General features: G+C 46.8%; 1 protein-coding gene, 1 long non-coding RNA gene and 1 pseudogene across 2 annotated transcripts in view; 1 reads left to right on the forward strand and 2 right to left on the reverse strand.

Annotated features, from left to right (window-relative positions):
- LOC120910475 (zinc finger protein 777-like) overlaps nucleotides 1-22,664 on the reverse strand; it is a 176,391-nt gene that overhangs the window by 43,025 nt on the left and 110,702 nt on the right. The window contains exon 9 of the mRNA XM_040322232.1: nucleotides 22,555-22,618. Coding sequence (XP_040178166.1) covers nucleotides 22,555-22,618 — 64 coding nt within the window. The remainder of the gene's footprint in view (nucleotides 1-22,554; nucleotides 22,619-22,664) is intronic.
- On the forward strand, nucleotides 2,904-3,782 carry LOC120909961. Its single transcript, XR_005741389.1, has 3 exons — nucleotides 2,904-2,913; nucleotides 3,276-3,467; nucleotides 3,741-3,782. It is a non-coding gene; the product is annotated as an uncharacterized LOC120909961 (long non-coding RNA).
- LOC120912506 lies at nucleotides 13,721-13,851 on the reverse strand (annotated as a pseudogene).

The following is a 22,664-nucleotide window of genomic DNA, read 5'->3' on the forward strand; positions in this document are numbered from 1 at the left end:
TGCCTGCTCATGTATCCTCCGCCACTAAACGCAGCTCAGCTTCCCGTGCTGTGCTAATGACGACGGCCTCCTGTGCATGTGCGACATCATCTCCAACCAGCCAATGAAGAGGCGCTCAGAAGAAGATGCTGGCGCAGAACCGTTGGACAGGTAAATATGGAGACTTTATATCCGCTGTAACTTCCCACAGTGCCTCCTTTCTCCCATAGTGTCCCCCCCCCCCCCCATTATCTCATAGTAGCCTCCTGAGAGCCTAGAGCAGGGGTGTCAAACTCATCGGGGGCCGCATCAGCAGTTTGGTTGCCCTCAAAGGGCCGCTTTTATCTGCACTCCAGTTTTCTTGCGATGCATAGGGAGCGCAGGGTTCAGGAGTGCGTTGCCTCCTCTCTGGTGTTACTGGTGTCCCCCCTCCTCTCTGGTGTCACTGGTGTCCCCCCCCCTCCTCCTCTCTGGTGTCACTGGTGTCCCCTTCCTCTCCTCTCTGGTGTCACTGGGGTCCCCTTCCTCTCCTCTCTGGTGTCACTGGGGTCCCCTTCCTCTCCTCTCTGGTGTCACTGGGGTCCCCTTCCTCTCCTCTCTGGTGTCACTGGGGTCCCTCTCCTCTCTGGTGTCACCCTCCTCTCCTCTCTGGTGTCACCCTTCTCTTCTCAGTGACACCAGAGAGGAGGGGGACCCCAGTGACACTAGTCCCTCTCCTCTCTGGTGTCACAGGTGTCCCCCTCCTCCGCTCAGTACAGACAGCCATGCTCCCCACGTGATGGTGTCTCTCCTACCCGCAGGTGCAGATCTCAGATACTTTCTCCTTATGTCTGCGGTTGTGGTCCTGGGTCTGTAATCAGCGAGCTGAGACGGTGCAGAGTGTCACGCTGTGCACTGGTTACTAGGCAAGCCGACTGTCTCTACTGGGGTGGAGCAAGATGGCGGTGGCGAAACGTCACTTCCTGACGAGACAGCCACCGCCAGGGGGTACCAATATGGCCGCCGCTCCGGAGCTAGGCCGAAGCCGGGGACTTTTCATATGGCTGAGGCTGTGGAGCGCTTCGCGGATCGCGTGGTGTGCCGATCCGAATGGGGTGACCCACTAATCGCGTCCATGAGAGTGATCCCCTCTGCTGATGGGGGGTCGCTGCGTGGGCCACATGAACAAAGCACTTCACAGATTTAATAAATGTGTTATTCAACCATGTAAGAAACCCAGAGGATGTTCGTGAATAAGAACTGACCCGCAGACCATAGAGTAGCTGTAGGATATCAAGGCAACAATGACATTACGTATTATTGCCTACACAAAAATATAGTTTGTTTTTTATTTTTGCACTCTTGTAATATAACTTCAGCCCTGTGAGTTTTGAGCCTCATCCACACTGACTTGTCACACTTCTAACCACTACGCAGGCTGCCTTCATATATCGGTCATTTTTATAATTTTTTTTTTCCTCTGTCTTGAGAAAAAGTGAGTATTATGCCGCGTAGACACACTGTTGGAATTTGCCGACAACAAATGTTCAATGTGAGCTTGCTGTTGGAAAATCCGACCGTGTGTAGGCTCCATTGGACATTTTCCGACAACAAATGTTTGAGAGCTGGTTCTCAAAATTCCGACTGTGTGTACACAATTCAACGCACAAAAATTCTATGCATGCTCAGAATCCATTCGACGCATGCTCGGAATCGTTGACCTTAATTTTTCTCGGCTCGTCGTAGTGTTGTACGTCACCGCGTTCTTGACGTTGGAAATTTCCGACAATATTTGTGTGAGCGTGGGTATGCAAGACAAGTTTGAGCCAACATCCGTCAGAAAAAAAATCCACGGTTTTGTTGTCGGAATGTCCGATCGTGTGTACGCAGCATTGGAGTCCACCCACCAGGACCATATTTTTGAAACCTTCTAGTAATATCCCTATTTTTCTCCCTGTAATGTGAAGTTGAGATTTGCGCACCATTGTTTATGCGTCGGAGGTGTAGGCGAGATCCATTTTTTGTAGTATGAAATTGCAAATTGAAATATTTTTCTTTATAGCTCTTCTATTGCTTTAACTGATGTGAATGTACAATATATGTGTAAATTGACGGCACAGTATAAGTACCTGTAATAAATAAAAAATAAACTACATTCCATAATTGTCTTCTCTTAAGTAGGACCTTCTATAAAGACAAGAGTTCATTTCTTCATTCATGGCTGATCCACTGAGAACAGAAGAGGAAAGGAAGAAGGTGACCCAAAAGATATTAAACCTTACTCTGGAGGTTATCTACTTCATAACCGGAGAGGTGAGGAGGATTCTGGGAGGTCACATGACATCACTCTTATCTCTACTAATAAAACACACCTGACCGGAGAGGTGAGGAGGATTCTGGGAGGTCACATGACATCACTCTTATCTCTACTAATAAAACACACCTGACCGGAGAGGTGAGGAGGATTCTGGGAGGTCACATGACATCACTCTTATCTCTATTAATAAAACACAGACCTGACCGGAGGGGTGAGGAGGATTCTGGGAGGTCACATGACATCACTCTTATCTCTATTAATAAAACAAACCTGAGAGGTGAGGAGGATTCTGGGAGGTCACATGACATCACTCTTATCTCTATTAATAAAACAGACCTGACCGGAGAGGTGAGGAGGATTCTGGGAGGTCACATGACATCACTCTTATCTCTATTAATAAAACGCAGACCTGACCGGAGAGGTGAGGAGGATTCTGGGAGGTCACATGACATCACTCTTATCTCTACTAATAAAACACAGACCTGACCAGAGAGGTGAGGAGGATTCTGGGAGGTCACATGACATCACTCTTATCTCTATTAATAAAACACAGAGCTGACCGGAGAGGTGAGGAGGATTCTGGGAGGTCACATGACATCGCTCTTATCTCTATTAATAAAACAGACCTGACCGGAGAGGTGAGGAGGATTCTGAGAGGTCACATGACATCACTCTTATCTCTATTAATAAAACAGACCTGACCGGAGAGGTGATGAGGATTCTGGGAGGTCACATGACATCACTCTTATCTCTATTAATAAAACACAGACCTGACCGGAGAGGTGAGGAGGGTTCTGGGAGGTCACATGACATCACTCTTAATCTCTGTTAGTAAAACACAGACCTGAGCGGAGAGGTGAGGAGGATTCTGGGAGGTCACATGACATCACTCTCATCTCTGTTAGTAAAACACAGACCTGGGTATAGAGCTGTACTGTCTTTATTAGTTTATCAATCATTTGTTCTCTCTTTAGTTATATACATTTATCTTCATATACAGGATTACTCAGTAGTGGCGAAGACATCTGGTGATCATGTGACACCTTTAACCTATTCCTACATATCGGGAGAATGGACGAGGAATGAGAGTCCCATCACGGAGCCTCCACTTTACTCCCGAATACTTGCGGAAAAGAACACCAGTAAAATTCTAGCCGTTATCAACAAGATCACTGAGCTTCTGACAGCAGAGGTAAGTAGTGCTGGGAATTCTGGGACATTATCCAGTAACACAGTGCTTCTCAACTCCAGTCCTCGAGAGGCCTCAACAGGTCATGTTTTCAGGATTTTCCTCAGATGAAACGACTGTGGTAATTACTAAGGCAGTGAAACTGATCAAATCGCCTGTGCAAAATAATGGAAAACATGACCTGTTGGGGGCGCCTCGAGGATTGGAGTTGAGAAACAACTGCAGTAACAGACAAGGGATGTGTCTGGATGGTGACGGTATCATTGTGTGTGTCAGGTTCCTATAAGGTGTCAGGATGTCACTGTCTATTTCTCCATGGAGGAGTGGGAGTATATAGAAGGACACAAGGATCTCTACAAGGACGTCATGATGGAGAAGTGGCCGCCCCTCACATCACCGGGTAAGAGGAGACTTTCATTTCTTGTAAAGGAGAGAAGAGTATTGAGGATCCACCTAGTAGACATGTGCAATTCGTTTAGTTCCGAATTTGTTTTTAACAAATTCGTATATTCCAAAAAAAAATATTTTTGGAATTCCGAAAATTCGGATTTCGGAAAATTGGAAATGTCAAAAATTCGAAATGGCAAAATTTGAAAATCTAAAATTCGAAAATGGGAAATTTTCAAAAATTGGATTTCTGAATTTTCGAATGTTAAAAAAAAATGAATTTTTCGGCAGTGCCCATGTATACCACCTAGATCTACACATCTTCTGATATGAAGTGTGACAGGTGTCCAGGATGGGGGATATATTTGTCCCAGGTTTAGGCAGTGTTTTTTTCTCTTCTGTTTTTTAGAGAGGTTGCTGGACTGGCTGAAGAGTTAATGAGCCCAGCAGAAGTCAGTCTGGCTACTCGGGGCTCTATAAAGCCTCGTACACACGATCGGACTTCAAACAAACTTTTCCGTGGATTTTTGTTTGAAGGGAGTTGGCCGGACACACGCAGGACTTTTCTGCAAACTTTCCCAACATCACATGGTTTTTCTGCTCTGTACCGCCACCCTTTGGCCAACTTCTGCTATTGTTGGTTGATTTTAACATTGGTTCTGGGCATGCGTATTTGTACTTGGGACAAAAGTCCGATGGATTTCTGTACACACGATAGGACTTTGCACCATAGGACTTTTGTTGCCGAAAAGTTTGTCTGTTTGCAGAGCGAACTTTTGTCTGATGAAAGTTTGTCCGATGGAGCGTACGCACGGTAGGATTTTTTTTTAAAAACTTGCTCATTTTGAAGTTTGTTGTTAAAAAGTCTGACCGTGTTTATGGGGCTTAAAACTTTGTGAAGCTTCTTCAGCGGGGGATTGGTCCTCCCTCATTGATGGATCAGCACACTCCTGGTAAAACGCATCAAAAGTCCGGTATATGCTCTGCCGTGGCCACAGACTTTATCCCGCTTAATCTATCCCCAGTTCTACTAGAGGCTCAGTTAAGGCTCAAGGCATGGGATAACCTGCCTTTATCTGTCTGGGGGCGGGTTAATCTTCTTAAGATGAAAATTGTCCCAAAACTGGTATACCTCTTTCGCCACTCCCCTCAGTGGGTGCCCAAGTCCTTCTTCCGTAAACTAAATCAAATTTTCTCCTCTTTCATTTGGGGCACCTCCCCGCCAAGGTATAAACTGACAACGTTAATGAGGCCGCGAACGCAGGGGGGAATGGCGTTCCCTGATTGCTATAAGTACTTTCTGGCAACCCAGCTGGTGACCGCGGCCTGGTGGCTACGGCCGGACGGGACCAACACCTCCACCGCCCTGGAGGCCTCGGTGGTCGGTTCGCTGGAGGCCCTTCGGTTCTTGCTGTTCCGGGGCCCCCGCGCACCGCACCCCCTGACCCCTTCCATGCTTACCACTCTACGGGCGTGGCGGACGGGACTAGCTATTGAAAAATGCAAACCCTCTGAGGTTTCCCCTAATGCCCCCCTCTGGCTGAACCCCACCCTGGACCACCTCTATAAGCTTCCAGACCCCGCGGCGTGGTCAAGACGCGGCATCAAATTGATGTCGAACATTGTCTCGCAAAATAAGTTGATACCCTTTGCGGAGCTCAAATCCACGTTTAATTTACCTTCACACTACACTTTCAGATACCGCCAACTGTCACATGCATTTGCAGCGCAGTTCCCGCGGTCCTCATGCATCGTGGCTCAGTCGGAGTTAGAGAGGACACTTAGGTTTAGCTGTGATGCAAAGCCCACCTCGCACTTGTACTCATATTTGATCTTCGTGTCTCTCCCCCCCCTGGACGGGCTGCGATCCAGGTGGCAGGGAGATATTCCCACGTTGGATACTGATGATTGGGACGATGTATGGGATCTTCCCTTTAGTACCCTGGTTTCGATACGGGATAGATTGGTGCAATTTAAAATTGTCCACAGGGCTTATTTCACCCCGCAGAGACTTCACAAGATGAACCCTGCGCACTCCCCGGAGTGCTGGAGATGTAGCGCCTCTCCTGGCGACTTCTCCCACATTTTTTGGACATGCCCTGCAGTGAAACAGTATTGGGAGGAGGTGCTGGATTTGACTAACAAGGTGGCGGCAGCCCAACTACCCTTGGCCATGGAGGTCTGTCTCCTGGGTATCATTGAAAACATTGTTGCATCCTCCGCCAAGCGTACACTGATCAGCCTGCTACTCTTTTATGCACGTAAGAACATTGCTATACACTGGAAGAGGCCCACGCCCCCCCTCCCTGGTGCAGTGGAGACGTCTGGTCAACGCCAGCCTCCCCCTGTACAGGGATACATACTTTAATAGAGGCTGCCCGCAGAAGTATGACAAAGTTTGGAGGGCTTGGTTAGCGGAGTCCGAAACTGCTGGCTAAGCACTTCATGTAAACCTTACCTCTCTCATTTAGCCTGAGTTCCACGGTTAGCGTATGTCAGACTGCTGTGTCGGCACGCGGGGATTGGGTCATGTCGGAGACTGGGTGCGCCCCCTGCTCCCTAGCAGTCCTTATTATTGTTATTGAAGCACACTGTGACAATGAACTATAACGTGTATTCGCTTTTACATTCCATGCATATTTGAGCTGTGTAACTCTATGTCTTATCTATTTTGTTCTTCTTTCTGTACTATCTGAAAAACTTTAATAAAAACAATTTAAAAAAAAAAAAAGTCCGGTATATGCCCTTACTATTTCAGCCAAGATTACTGTCCCTCGCTTTCGCTTTATGGCTCTTGATGCTTTGCTGGACCTAAAGGGATCATCAGCTACCAAGAACCAAGGATTTGGTGTAGGTTAGGCAGGCTCCAGTGTTACCTAGGGGTATCACAGGGGATGTATTCATTTTTAGTGTCTTTTTTTTGGTGGTCCCAATCTCCACAATCTGGAGCTGAATTTTTATTTCCATCTACTGTTATGATTAGAAATGCACCGACATTTCGTGCCACCCGAAACATTTGGGCCGAAAATTGCGTGATTTTGCCACGATTGGATGGGTGATCTGTCTATCAAAGTGCCCGGACAAAGAGGAGGGGCTGTATGTGACGGCGCGCCGCAGGGAAAACACACAGCTATTGAAATGAAAGCTGTTATGTTCCCGGCGCTCTAATCAACGTGCCGGCGGCTCTCCTCCCCTGCACAGGCTGGCTTCACTGGGGACACAGGCTGGCTTCACTGGGGACACAGGCTGGCTAGCTGGGGGCACAGGCTGGCTAACTGGCTTCACTGGGGACACAGGCTGGCTAACTGGCTTCACTGGGGACACAGGCTGGCTGCACTGGGGACACTGGCTGTCTGGCTGTACCGTGTCCCCAATCTCTGACCATCTCCTGTACCGTGTCCCCAGTCTCTGACCATCTCCTGTACCGTGTCCCCAGTCTCTGACCATCTCCTGTACCGTGTCCCCAGTCTCTGACCATCTCCTGTATACAAATATTTTTTAAATACAGTCACCTTTCGGTATCAGTGTTGTTTTGGTTTTCGGGATCTTGTATTTTTCATCTTCGGTATCGGTTTCGGCACCAAAAAACCCATTCGGTGCATCCCTACTTAGAAGCACAAAACCTGAGACATGCTGGGTAAAGAAGGAATTATACCGGGTTCTGGCTTACAGTTTGCCAGTGTCCCATCCTCCTGTGGGCTGCCACACAACCTGACTGTGTTTGAAATCCTCTGTCCCTCAATATACTGCACTGCAAGAAATAGATTTGATGGTAAATCCGAAAGGCCTTTTATTCGGACTCTGCATGTTTTTTTTTTACAGATCGACCCAGTAACAAAAATACACCAGAAAGATGTCCCCATTCTCCGTATTCCCAGGATTCCACACAGGAACATCACGAGATTCCTCCGAATGATGAGGTAGGTGAGCATCTTAATTTTAAAAAAAAAAACTGCATGCTTAACCCTTTTACTGCCAGGCCCTGCACTCCACTTTTAATCTTAGGTGACCATTATTACAATTTTTCTCTTTTATAATTTTTCAGTAACAGCTTTCAAAGTCAATGGCTCACCATTGGCCACTCCTGCATTTATTCAAAGGGTCTGTAAACATGAGAAACATGTTTACCGACCTCCCCACCGTCTATCCCGAATAGATCAATCCCCCCCCCCCTCTGCACCCACGGACCGGCGGCAGGAAGGGATAGAGGGCAGGATGGAACAGGCAGGGAGAACAGCAGAGATCCAAGGGCAAAGAGAGCCTGGGATTATTGGTTGAACTTGTGTCTTTTTTCAACCTGACTGTGTAATTATTGGAGGGTGCAGAGCGGCAGGAAGAGCAGCGGGCACATGGAAGGAATCCAACTGAGGCACAAAAGGGGGAGGAACGCTGACAGGCAGGGCAGCAGGGGTGGAGGGGCTGTCAAACTTTTAATGCATGGCTGAGATCAGTGGCTTCTGAACTATCCATTTACATGACCACAAGTACTCCTAAGGCCGCGTACACACGATCGGTCCAAACCGATGAAAACGGCCTGAAGTCCAGTTTCATCGGTCCAAACCGACCGTGTGTACGGCCCATCGGTCTGTTGTCCTTTGGACAAAAATTTGAGAACTTGCTTTAAAATCGGACTGATGGACTGATGACCGATCGGTCAAAACCGATGGTTAGTACGCAAAAGCATCGGTTCAAAACCCGCGCATGCTCAGAATCAAGTCGACACATGCTTAGAAGCATTGAACTTCGTTTTTTTCAGCACGTCGTTGTGTTTTATGTCACCGCGTTCTGACCCGAATCGGTTTTTGGAATGATGGTGTGTACGCACATCAGTCTGGTTCAGCGGTGAACCGATGAAAACGGTCCGTCGGACCATTCTCATCGGATGGATCAACCGTGTGTATGCGGCCTTAGTTTATGGTCGCTGGAATGAGTAGCAGATATACATTTTAGAAGGCAATGCAGAGGATGTAAGGCTTACCGAGCTGGCAGTGAAAGGGTTAAATGATCTAGACACTGTTAAAATGTATTGTATGATGTTTTGTTTAGGATAAAGGCCCGATTGTTGTTGAAGAAGAGACATATGTGAAGGCTGATGATCCATGTAAAGAGGAGGACATTCCTCCAGAGATCAGCACAGGTGAGGAATAAACACTAAATCCAGAGTAGCTGCTGACTTTTAATAAACACGCACTCACCTGTCCCACAATCCAGCCATGCGGCCGCCGGAACCCTCGGTTTTCTACCTCGCCTCTCCCCGGCATCACAAGTGTGGGCACCCAGCTTTGACAGCTGGGAGCGCACTGCGCCTCCTCAATGGCAATCTTCTGGGACCTGTGACGAGTATTGCCGAGTACTGCGCAGTGGGTATTGCCGAGTACTGCGCAGGGTATTGCAGGGATGGCTGGATCTGTGACTGCAATAGGTCACAGATCCAGCCCACAGTGCTGCTGACACCCGCTGTCTCCTCTCGCACTGTACCGATCGGTACAGAGAGAGGATGGAGAATCCGGCGTCATAAAATGATGCCGGTTTGTTTACATGTGATCGCTCCGTCATTGGACGGAGCGATCACGTGGTAAACAGCCGCTATCAGCGGCAATTTACCGCGATCCGTGATGTGCCGGGTCCCCTGGACCCGGCGGTCACGGACACTCCCGTGTGCGCACCCAATTCTGGGAGGATGTCCGTGGACGTCCTCCCAGAGTTAAGAACCGCCTTGTAGCTGTAATTCGGCCATGAGGCAGTGATTAAGTGGTTAATGCGGTTGTAAACCCGCGATTAATTTTTTGTTTTTCACCTGAAAGGCAAAAGCCATAATGAGCTAGTATGCACCGCATATTAGGTCATTATGAAATGCTTACCTCGGAATGAGGTGAGAGGAACTTACCTGGTCCACGCCGAGCGAGATGTCATCTTGACTCGGCGTGTCTTCCAGGTATTGCCGCTCCAGCGCTGTGATTGGCTGGAGCGGCAATGACGTCACTCCCGCGCATGCGCGCGGGAGACTTCAATTCGGCAAGGTCCGACGGCTGCCGGTGCTTTAGCTGAGGATCCCTGCTGCGCATGAGCCACTGCAATCAGCGGCGCATTGCGGGGGGAATATCTCCTAAACCGTATAGGTTTAGGAGATATTCTTTATACCTACAGGTAAGCCTTATTATAGGCTTACCTGTAGGTAAAAGTAAAAAATGTGGGTTTACAACCACTTTAAACTAGCATCATATGAGGCTGAATTTTCGACCTGGTAGGACGGAAAGCCAGCCATAGATGGCACAATTTTCGTTCCTCATCAACAAAGTTGGCGTTGATGGGTGGGGGATGCGGGAAGCCATCCCTGCTGGGAGAACACACTGTGATTATTGCTAACAGCTATGGTTACTATCAGCCTGCCCATACACTGTTCTAATCTCAGCCTGTCCCTGCTGAACTGGCTGAGATTTGAACCGTCTATGGCCCGCTTTAGAGAACATGTGAACAGAAGACAAGGAACCTAATCTGGGAAAATTTTGCTCAAAGCTGAAAGGTCCAAAAAGCACTCGCAGATCTTGTAGAGAGCACCTTGACAGGAAAGGGCTGAAACAAATCCTTGAGACCATAAGCTTGGATGATGGTCTGCCTAATCCAAACGAGAAGCTGGTGCTCCCTTACCGGGTCCATTTTGAATTAAAACTCCATCCAGACAATGGGCAGAAATTTCCTTGGTGATCTGGAGCCAGACAGACCGATGGATGGAGGAAAAATGTCCTGGTGGAGGTGAAAGGCAGAAAATTAAATAAAATGTAGCCGCGCTGACCCAACCTGAAAATTAAAATAACCCACATACAAAATGGTCGTAGAGATAACCACAATGATACACCACCAAGTGTAATGTGATCATTGTGGTTATGAATCAGCTCGGTGAGTAAACCGTCAGACCACAATGTGCAAAATGTTCAATGATAAGCCCAATATTAAGTGAAGATCAAACAGCAAAATTCCTGAATAAATAAGTGACATTGGTAATCAATTCCACCACCAAGAAGTGCTGACACCTTAAGGATTGCACGCTTACCACATGGCAAGCAAATAGATCTTGCGGCTGCAAAACCCCAGCCAGGGCCTTTGATCAGATACTCGTAGTAGCGACAGCTTCACAGGAGTGATGAAAGGAAGACTGAATGCTGATGGTGACTCGGGTATTGTGCATGGACAACGTTGGTTACCGGGAATGAAAAAAGCTCACCATAGTGTAAATCCAATTAACAAAACTATTTATTAAAAGGTAAAAACACTTACATCAATGTAGATAAAACAGCAGGGATATCAATTAGCCGGCTGGCTAGCGAACGCCCGTCCGCTCTGACTTCAAACGCGATGACGTCAGCATGTCAACTCCTCCCGACGCGCGTTTTCTCAGACGTTTCCCTAGACGACGTCATATGACGAAACGCGTGTAGAGAGAAGTTGACATCTTCACGTCATTCCCGGTAACCACCGCTGCCCATGCACGATACCCGAGTCACCATCAGCATTCAGTCTTCCTTTCATCACTCCTGTGAAGCTGTCGCTACTACGAGTATCTGATCAAAGGCCCTGGCTGGGGTTTGCAGCCGCAAGATCTATTTGCTTGCCATGTGGTAAGCGTGCAATCCTTAAGGTGTCAGCACTTCTTGGTGGTGGAATTTATTACCGATGTCACTTATTCAAGAATTTTGCTGTTTGATCTTCACTTAATATTGGACTTATCATTGAACATTTTGCACATTACGGTGTGACAGTTTACTCACCAAGCTGTTTGATTACATTACACTTGGTGGTGTATCATTGGTTATCTCTACGACCATTTTGTATGTGGGTTATTTTATTTTCAGGTTGGGTCAGCGCGGCTACATTTTATTTCATTGTTTATTGGTGTGTATTTTCACTTTCTAGCTGCTGCATAGTCTAGGTAATTTTATATTAATTTTATTAGCGCAGTATTATTCTTTCTTATTTTTGTACACCTTGAAAGGCAGAAAATACCTTTTTAGGCAAGAAGGAAGTTCTGGATTCAAAAACCACGTTGTCCTTGTTGAGAACCAAAAGGGGTTACTTGCAGAATAGGAAAGCCAGTTCAGATGTTTGGCTTACAGAGGTGATGGCTAATAGAAACGGAGTATCAGATCCAGAGCCCACAATGTCAAAGGAACAGGAGGGTGGAACTACACGGGAGATCTCCTATACAAAAGTCCTACTTATGCCCCATATACACGATCGGAATTTCCAATGGAAAAAGTCAGATGGACTTTTTATCCATCGGAAATTCCGACCGCGTGTTTGCCCATCAGAGTTTTTCCATCGGATATTCTGAGGAATACCGTCAGAGTTTACATAGAGAACATGTTCTCTTTTACTCCGATGGAATTCCGATGTGAGTTTGGCCGAGCAAAAGCCTGATCGTGTGTACAGGGCATTAGAGTGAGAAGCCAGCAGTCCCTGAAACAGAATAGTATAGGCAATAACTTGACCTTTGATATTGCCTAGAGCCATACACTGGTCCAGGCCAGGCTTGTAGGAAGGAGAAGCCCAGAGATTCACACAAAGTAGTGCATTCCTTTTATATCTGATGATGGACCTTGAGTGAGGTAGAGATGAAAGTCTTTGCAACCTTAGGAGATTTAAGCAACCTGGGACTGGAAATAGCTCTGGTAGAAGTAATGGGCTGATACTGATGCACTGTGCAACACTCCGAAGCTACAGTAAGAGCTAAAATGGTCTCCTTTCATTTGGGAGCAATAATAACAACTTGCTTGTGGCTTCTGCAATCAGTGAATCATTGAAAGTATTTTATATGTTCTATAAGTGTAAAAAAAATGTTTTTTTTTTTCTTTTGAAAAGCCTGTGGCGTGCAAAACACAGCCCAAAAACTCCACCCGGTGCAGGAAAAATGTGCACACACATAAAGAGGTGCAACAAAAAACTGACGGGTGCATCGTCAAGTGGTCCTCTAAAAGAGGACCCAGCTCTGATCCCCCGGGGCGTTAGGCTCCTGGCAGGGACTAGAGTAACTGTGGTCCATACAGCCAAAGCCCTATGGACCCATCTTGGTCCAAGCAGCCGAAGCCACAAGGACCCAACATCCTCAGAGGGACTGCCGAAACAGAACCCTCCTCGGTGAGGCTCCCCCGAAGGGAGACCCCATGAGAGCCGGCGAACTTAGCCAGAAGGCCGGGTCCACCAACTCCCAAGACTTTCAGAGCAGGTCCGAGGACCAGCACCCTACTCATCACACATAAAGTGCAGTGCACCAAACAAAAAAGTGACAAAACAGACAAACACGGGGAAAATAAAAAATGAAAGTGGGGAGAAGGAAGATGGGAGAGTGAGGTAAAGTGACCAATGTGTTATACATTGGCCGGCCCTCCGGCCAGGAATCAAAAATTCCTCTGGTCCTAGCCAAAAGGCCCGGCCCTAGAGGCAGGTGTGAAAAGTGTGTTGTGGAGATCAGTGACCTGAAGGTGCCACACGATGAGTGCCCCTCAAACACTCGTGCAATGTATGGCACCCCTGGACTGCCACTCCAGGGGCACAATCTCCACGGGCTTTTCAAAGGTCCCTAGCCCCCGGTCCGGACCGGCAGCACCCTTCCCAGCCAGGAAGGTGGGAGAAGAGGTTGGGGAGAGCCTACTGACGCAGACTCTACCCACAACCCCTATCTCTCCCACCTAATCACATTCTGGAAGTACTACCTGCTCCTTCCCGGTTAAAGGAGAAGCAAAGGTTCCCTCCAGAACAACTGACTGGGGCAGATACCACCAAATCCAGGCCAATGGCCAGGGACCCGGCCTCCTGGCTTCGACCTCATGCCTCTCTGTCCGCATCAGAAGGCTTCCACCTCCACACCAACAGGCTTAGCGTCCGCCGACTGCCATCCCTTTCCCCCTGCAACAGGGTACCGGGAACAGTCAGCTTAGCACCACCTATTGGCAACTGATAAGAACAGATACTACACTTGATCTTAGCCAAAAGGCCGAGAAGCGATACAAGTGTAAAAAAATAATAACTTTGCGCTCTATGCATGTGCTGACAGTTATTAGTTACATTGTCCTCAGACATCGCTGAGGACTGTAGAATCCCTCCATCTCCATAATGGAGAATAGGAGAGAGTAAGGTTTCTGTAGTCTTATGCCTTTTACACACGATCGGAATTTCCTATGGAAAAAGTCAGACAGACTTTTTCCATCGGAAATTCCAATCGTGTGTACCAGCGGACTTTTTTTCATCGGAAATTCTGAGGAATTCCGTCGGAGTTTAGATAGAGAACATGTTCTCTTTTACTCCGATGGAATTCTGTCGGAATTCCGATATGATTTTGGCCAGACAAAGTTCAACTGTGTGTACGGGGCTTTAGCCTAGGTGACAAGGCAGCGATCATAGATACAGTACTATAAGTAGAGACGGCCATAGATGGAATGATTTTTTTAATTTTTTTTCCTCTTCAACCTCAGTTTGCAGGAAAGAAAATCTCTTAATTTTGTCATCAACACAGACAGTGTTGATCGCTGAGCCACTGTGTTCTGCTGATGAGGGGAGCCACTGTCACCGTGATCACCACTATTGGCTATAATAACTGCTAGCAATAATTACATGCAAAATCTGATTGTGCCCTAGTTAATCGATCAAGTTGGGTACATTCAGTCTGCCCATACATGGTTCAAATCTCGGCTGGTCCCCACTGAATCGGCAGAGATTCGAACCGTCTATGAGTGGCTTTGGTGTTGTCACCTTAGATTAAGGGTGCTCAACCTGTGGCCCTCCAGCTGTTGCAGAACTACAAGTCCCATGAGGCATTGCAAGGATGACAGTTACAAGCACGACTCCCCAAAGGCAGAGGCATGATGGGACTTGTAGTTCGGTGACAGCTGGAGAGCCACAGGTTGAGCACCCATGCCTTGGATCATGTGAAAATGAAGGGGAATAAGCTTGACAAAAATAAACATCTATAGACTGTTGCACTGCATTAAATTACATTTTTGTTCTTGCGTTTAAATACACTTTGACTCACATCACTCCTGCTTCCCTTCTACATATTCTTTCCTCCAGACACAAAACACAACTGGAGTAATGTGGACAAACAGCCCATCATATTTCCAAATGATGAAGTAGAAGAGAAAAAGTTCACATGGGAATCTTCAGAAGAAAACTCCTTTACATCGAATCTCCATTTAATATCCTACAGGGCAGATCCATCGTCTGATCCCTCCACACAGGATACGTGTTTTGCTGATCTCTCATCTCCCATCACCCATACCACAGAGGATCAAAGCTTCCCCTGTCCTGAATGTGGAAAATGTTTCAGCAGAAAAGAAGGGCTTACTGGACACCTGAAAAAAATTCACACTGGAGTAAAGCAATTTTCTTGTCCCCAATGTGGGAAATGTTTTATATACAAATCGGCCCTTGGCAGACACGAACGGGTCCACACCGGGGAGAAGCCATATTCGTGTTCGGAGTGCGGCAAATCTTTTTCTCAGAAAAATAGCCTTTTTGCTCACGAAAGGACGCACACAGGCGCAAAACCATATTCGTGTTCAGTGTGCGGAAAATGCTTCAGCCAGAGTTCAGCTCTTTGCAACCATGAAAGGACCCATACGGGGGAGAAGCCATACTCATGTTCAGTTTGTGGGAAATGCTTTAGGCAGCGTGCGGCTCTTTATACCCACGAAAAGACTCACACCTCTGATAAACCATTTTCCTGCTCTGAATGCAATAAATGTTTTACGTGGAAGGGAAATCTAATCGCCCACATGAGCTCTCACACAGGGGAGAAACCCTTTTCATGTCCTGAGTGTGGGAAATGTTTTGCACTTAAATCCTATTTGCTCCGACATAAGGCAGTACACACTAGTGACCAGCCCTATTCCTGCTCCAAGTGCGGGAAAAGTTTTACCGATAAATCAAATTTGGTTAAACATGAGAGACTCCACCTTGGTGATCGCCCATATTCATGTTCTGAATGTGGGAAAGCATACTCGCACAAAGCCTCTCTGCTGTCACATGCCAGCTCTCACCGATGACAAGAGGTGTGATGTGAAAGACAAGTTGCCATGTGCACATACTGGTCCTTGTTTTCATTATGAATAAAGTGACAAATGAAAACTTAAGTCAATATATATATATTTTTAAAGGGAAAGTATAATTGATTGGAGCAGGGAGATGATTCCTCAATGCTGTACGGTGTCCAGCCCAGTGGATGACTTCAGCACCCACAGAGTTAACGCATTGCACGACTAAACCATCAGGAACAGGAGTTAAGGGTGCCCAGTGACCCGAATTTTGAGGTACCTCCAGATACTTGGCCTGGCCAGCCAATTCAGTAAGTGAGTCTTCAGAGACAGGGCAGGCGCTGAGGCAATGCCAATGGTTCTGGACCTAGAAAACACTCTGTAGTTAACTTTTACAAAGAACGAAGTCTAGGAAGGGATGCACGCAGAGACCAGTGACTGAAGGTATTTTCCAGACTATCTCTTTACGTCTAGTCCAGCAAGGTCTGGACATAGTGCTCCAAAAGTCAGGCTGCAGCAGTGACACCTATTCCCAAATCAGGAGATGGGGTATCCTCCAGCCCCTCCCACTTCACATTCCTCACCAGCCAGCTGACACCTAGTCTCTGCCCCCTAGCCATGTCATGAACTGAATGGGCGGCTGCAAAGAGGGTGAGTGGGCGGCCGTGGGCTCCAGGAACAGCCCTTCTGGGCAGCCACGAAAGGGCTGGGAGAGCAGTTTCGGGATTCAGGAACAGCTCAGGATTTGGTGACCCCCTGGCAAATTGTCATTTGACCCCCAGGTTGAGAACCACTGACGTAGAGGGTTCTTTACTGTGAAAGTGGCAAAGATGTGGAATTCCCTTCCACAGGCGGTGGTCTCAGCGGGGGGCATCAATGGATTCAAGAAACTATTAGATAAGCACCTGAACGACCACAATACAGGGATATACAATGTAATACTGACATATAATCACACACATAGGTTGGACTTGTGTCTCTTTTCAACCTCACCTACTATGTAACTACGTATACACAGTCTGAAAGCGGCATATGGAGGAAATGGCAGTGGACTTTGATCGATGCCAAAAGAGTGAAGGTATGGAGGAGAATGATCTTAGAAGAGGCATAGAAGGCATTGATAGAAAAGAATGGTGGTGACCAGAGAGGGAAATGGCGGTGGATAGAAGGGAAAGAGAATAATTCAGAGGAGCGTGGCAAGAATGAAGGTAAAGGCGAATGTTCAGGGTGCAGAGCATTTATAGAGCAGAAGGATATATATAAAAGACATTGAGAAACCGGTAGTTGTCATTATTTGTAAATTGGTTTAAAAGAAAAAAAAAGGGCTGTTCAATCTAAAATGCTCGGGCCTATTTTATGTCCCAAAAATGACTTGTAGGGTCCGAGGTGCTTCTCATCAGCAGTATAAGGTTGTTCAAAACTCCGATTTATGAAAGCAGACTTGGAGGGGAGGTGGGCGGTCCTTCAAAATTCTTTGTGGTCATACATTTCGAGGGATTAGGTATCTTAATGAATTTCACTGGCAATTTGTGTACTCCGAGTCAAGAGTTTCACTTCTTCTCTGACAACTTCTTCTCTGACAACTTTTGTATTAGAAAACCAATTAAAGATTATGTAACCCCGAAAAACAAACGTCTCTTGTTTGCTTCCTTTTTGGTCTTTTAATTTACCATTAAAAGATTTTTGTTAAATCTGTTTGATAAGTGCAAACAAAAATATCTGTTGATCTGACCAGAAATATTGTGAACTGCTAAATTTATTATTTAAAAAAAAAAAGCTTTATTTAAACTTCAACGTTATATACATAGTAACATTACTGCATTTGAAAAAAAAAAATATATATTTACAATGATTTGTACAATGCAATTTTACATACCGTATACCACGCACTTTTTCCCCCTTAAAATCAGGGGGAAATCGTGGGTGCGCGATATACGCCGATCCCCGCTGTCTCTGAGCCGCTAGCCTAGCCAAGTGTACTGCGCACTCAGTTAGGCTCGGCCACGCTAGGCTCCGCCCGCCGCAGCCTAGAGCCGAGCGTACTGCGCACTCTGCCCGCAGCCACGCGAGAGAAGCCGAACACACAGGAAATCCGGCTCCTCTTGGCTCGCGCCAAAAACGAACAACGGACACGCTGGACGGAGACCGCAGACGTACACCTCCAAAGCCGCAGACGGACACGCTGGACAGAGACGGACACCTGGATGGAGGCCGTAGACGGACACCCACAAGGCTGGACGGACCCCGCGCAAGAAAGCCGCAGACGGACCCCCACAAGGCTGGACGGACCCCGCGCAAGAAAGCCGTAGACTGACACCCACAAGGCTGGACGGACCCCGCGCAAGAAAGCCGCAGACGGACACCCACAAGGCTGGACGGACCCCGCGCAAGGAAGCCACAGACGCACACCCACAAGGCTGGACGGACCCCGCGCAAAGCCGCAGACGGACGCCGGACAAAGCTTGGGGTGCACGTTATACGCCGGCGCGCGGTATACCCCGATAAATACGGTACTTCTTTTCCATATCATTTTTGAGATCTTATTATATATTGGCAAACCAACATTTCCATTTAGTATGTTTCCAGATAAGCTCTGCCTTTTCTTCTCCCAATTTTGTTTCTGATCCAGAAAAAATGAATGTTCACAATGCCTGGGCTGACTGTTATCAATTACATTGGCCTCTGCTATCTCTGAGGCCTACAGAACCGTGCTCCTATAGGTTATGGAGAGTAGAAGATTTCTGTAGGCTTGACCTAGGGTGATAACGCAGCTTCTCTCCAGAAATGCATTACTGTGAGTGAACTTTGCCACCCTAGGGCAGAATCACCAGGTGTAAGTAGATGGGGCAGGGGGAAGAAAACACTCTGGGTATAAAATAAATAACTGCAGCACTGTTATGCCACGTATACACGATCAGACAAGAAAAGTTCGATGTGAGCTTTTGTTCGGAAATTCCGACCGTGTGTAGGCTCCATCTGACTTTTTCTGTTGGAATTTCCGACAACAAAAATTTGAGAGCTGGTTCTCAATTTTTCCGACAAAAGTTCTTTTTTTATTGAAGTGTATTTTTTACCAAGAAAATGCATTTGAAAGACCGCTGCGCAAAAACCGTGTGACATAAAATATTGCAACAGTCACCATTTTATTTCCTAGGGTGTCTGCTAATTATATATATATAGATAGATAGATACCCTATTTTTCGGACCATAAGACGCACCTAGGTTTTAGAGGAGGAAAATATGAAAAAAAAAAAATATTCTGACCCAAATGGTCTACTGAAATATTTATTAAAATATAACAGAATAATATTTCAACCATGTAAAGTGAACACTATTAGATAACACAGGCTGGATGGGGCACACCACTATAGCCTATATTAACCCCTCACATGCCGCAGGATATGGCGACGGCTCACAACGGAGACACAGGCTGGCTGTATTAGATAACACAGGCTGGATGGGGCACACCATGGATATGGGCTCACAATGGACAGACAGGCTGGCTGTATTACATAACACAGGCTGGATGGGGGCACACCATGAATATGATGGAGGAGGGGGTGCACTGATTCCTGTATGATGAAGGAGGGGGGCAATGATCCATGTATGATGATGGAGGAGGGGGGGGGCACTGCCCCCCTCTTTCATCATACAGGCGGTCCTTAAGCGGTTAAGGATACCATGAAAGAATCTGGTTAGCTGTTGTCTTCAGCCTTGGAAAGGCACCCGTTTTTTTTTTTTTCAGCCACACGAAGCATCCTCTACCGGGCAGTATAGAGTATTATTATTATAAAGGTTTTATATAGCGCCAACAGTTTGCGCAACGCTTAACAAAATAAAGGCAGACATTACAGTTACATTACATTTTGGTACAAGAGGAATCAGAGGGCCCTGCTAATTAGAGCTTACAATCTAAAAGGGGAGGGTCAATTGATACAAAAGGTAATATCTGTGGGGGGTGAGCTGATGGAAGAAGTAAAACAGTGTTAGTTAGTGTGAAGGACTCTTTGCCTATATGCTTCAGTTTAATTCTCCCTGCTAGTAATGCTGGGTGTGTGTTAGAGGTAAAAGGTGATTTCAGGTGTGACTCATTCCTCTGTGTACCAGACTGTTGAAATGTTAATGTCCCTTCCCCAGCCAGCTCCCTATTTTAAAAGGTAATTGATCTGTGTGTTGTGTGAAGAAGCCCTGTGTTTACCCTTAAAAGATGTGTATTGTATCGTCAGGCTAAATGATTAGATAAGTGGCTCATGTTAATTATTCTGATTGCTTCATTGTGGTAATTACCTCTTCTATATGCGGGGCCAAGCTGTCTAGATAACGTATTCTGTTACAACTAGTAATTAACTCCACTGATGTCATTATCTAAAGAAATGTGTCTTCAGAGTCGGCGCCGCAGTGTCTACCTATGATCTGTATGGAAGCCCCCAGTGTGTGAAAAGGGGGTGGAGATTTCATTGTTCTTTGATTGAGGATTAGCTTGTAAACTGTATATAACTAGCAGCATGCTGCCATTAAAGGGGGTCTTGTTCCAGCAGTAAGCTTGGCTCATGTGTGGATTATTGGGCGATCCCAGGAATATTCCTCCTCGTGGAATATTGGGTGATTTTCTTTATGGGAAGACTTGGACGGGGATACCTTCTACTACCGTCACAGTTAGAAGCAGGATAGGCTTCTTTAACCACTTCCCGCCCGGTAGGGGTGCAACGGATCAAAAAACTCACGGATCAGATCGATCCTCGGATCAGGAGTCACGGATCGGATCATTTTCGGATCAGCAAAAAAAAAAAAAAGGGTCAGTTTTTTCATTGGTCCAAAAAAAAAAAATTATATATATATATATATATATATATATATATATATATATATATATATATATATATATATATATATATTATAATTTTTTTTTTTTTTTTTGGACCAATGAAAAAACGGACCCTTTTTTTTTTTTTTTTGCTGATCCGAAAAAATAGCACAATAGCAATTCACAGGGGGGTGGATTAAAGAGGAAGCAGGTGAGGCTGTTTGGGACTTAAAGTACAATCTTGATGTTTTTACAGCAAAAAATATATATTTTTTTTTTTTGCTGTAAAAACATCAAGATTGTACTTTAAGTCCCAAACAGCCTCACCTGCTTCCTCTTTAATCCACCCCTGTGAATTGCTATTGTGCTCTTTTTTCCCCCTTTCCCCCCCTCCTCACTGCTAACATTCCCATTCAGCTTGCTAGAGCCCAGTGCACAGCGTGACACGCCTCCCCGGGGAGGCAGGGAGGCGTGTCACGCTGGGCTCTGGCAAGCAGACTGGCCGCCGCTCCGGAGCTAGGCCGAAGCCGGGGACTTGCCTAGGCTCCGGAGCGCTCCGCGGATCGCGGGGTGTGCCGATCCGAACGGGGTGGCCCGTTCGGATCACGGATCGGTGACGATCCGTTACACCCCTACCGCCCGGCCTTTAGCCGATTTACGTCCGGGAAGTGGTTATGAAATCCTGACAGGACGTTCCACAACGTCCTGCAGGATTTCATGCCGCGCGCGCGCATCGCGGCGATCGGTGATGCGGGGTGTCAGACTGACACCCTGCATCTCCGATCTCGGTAAAGAGCCTCCGGCGGAGACTCTTTACCACGTGATCAGCCGTGTCCAATGACGGCTGATCACGATGTAAACAGGAAGAGCCGTTGATGGCTCTTCCTCACTCGCGTGCCACAAATGGGCACTGACTGGCAAAATCAGTGCTGCCCCACAGTGTCCATCAGTGCCACCCCACAATGTCCATCAGTGCCACCCCACAGTGCCCATCCATGCCCAGTGCCCATCTGTGCCACCCATAAGTATCCATCAGTGCCACCCAAAAGTGCCGCCCATGAGTGCCCATCTGTGCCGCCTATGAGTGCCCAGTGCCGCCCATCAGTGCCGCCTATGTGTGCCCATTAGTGCCGCCTATGTGTGCCCATTAGTGCCGCCTATGTGTGCCCATTAGTGCCGCCTATGTGTGCCCATCAGTGCCGCCTATGTGTGCCCATCAGTGCCGCCTATGTGTGCCCATCAGTGCCGCCTATGAGTGCCCATCAGTGTCGCATACCAGCGCCGCCAATCAGTGCCACCTCATCGATGTCCATCAGTGCCATCTCATCGGTGCCCATTAGTGCCGCCATATCAGTGCCCGTAATTGAAAGAGAAAACTTATTTACAAAAAAAATAACAGAAAAAAATAAAAACAAATTTTCAGCCTTTTTTTAGTTGTTGCGCAAAAAAAAAAAAAAAAAATCGCAGAGGTGATCAAATACCACCAATAGAAAGCTCTATTTGTGGGGAAAAAAGGACACCAATTTTGTTTGGGTACAATGTAGCATGACCGCGCAATTGCCATTCAAAGTGCGACAGTGCTGAAAGCTGAAAATTGGCTTGGGCGGGAAGCTGCGTAAGTGCCTGGTATGGAAGTGGTTAAAGAGAAGAGTTTTCAGGGATCGTCTAAATATGGATAGATTAGGTGACAGTCTGACAGATTGGGGTAGGGAGTTCCAAAGGATGGGAGAAGCTCTGGAGAAACCCTGGAGGCGAGCATATGGGGAGGTGACAAGGGAGCTCGAGGGCAGGAGGTCTTGGGAGGACCGAAGAGAGGGGCTTGGTTGGTATTTTGGCACTAGGTTAGTGATGTAGCTGGGGGCCGAGTTCTGGATACCTTTTGTAAATTAATGTTAGTATTTCCAAGCCATAAAATTTTCTCAGGCAGACTGAGAACGGCTCTGTGGGAGACCAAAGCTACCATAAAAATTTCAAAAGCTTTGCAAC

Source organism: Rana temporaria, chromosome 8 (assembly GCF_905171775.1).
Source record: "Rana temporaria chromosome 8, aRanTem1.1, whole genome shotgun sequence".
Taxonomy (NCBI): Eukaryota; Metazoa; Chordata; class Amphibia; order Anura; family Ranidae; genus Rana; species Rana temporaria.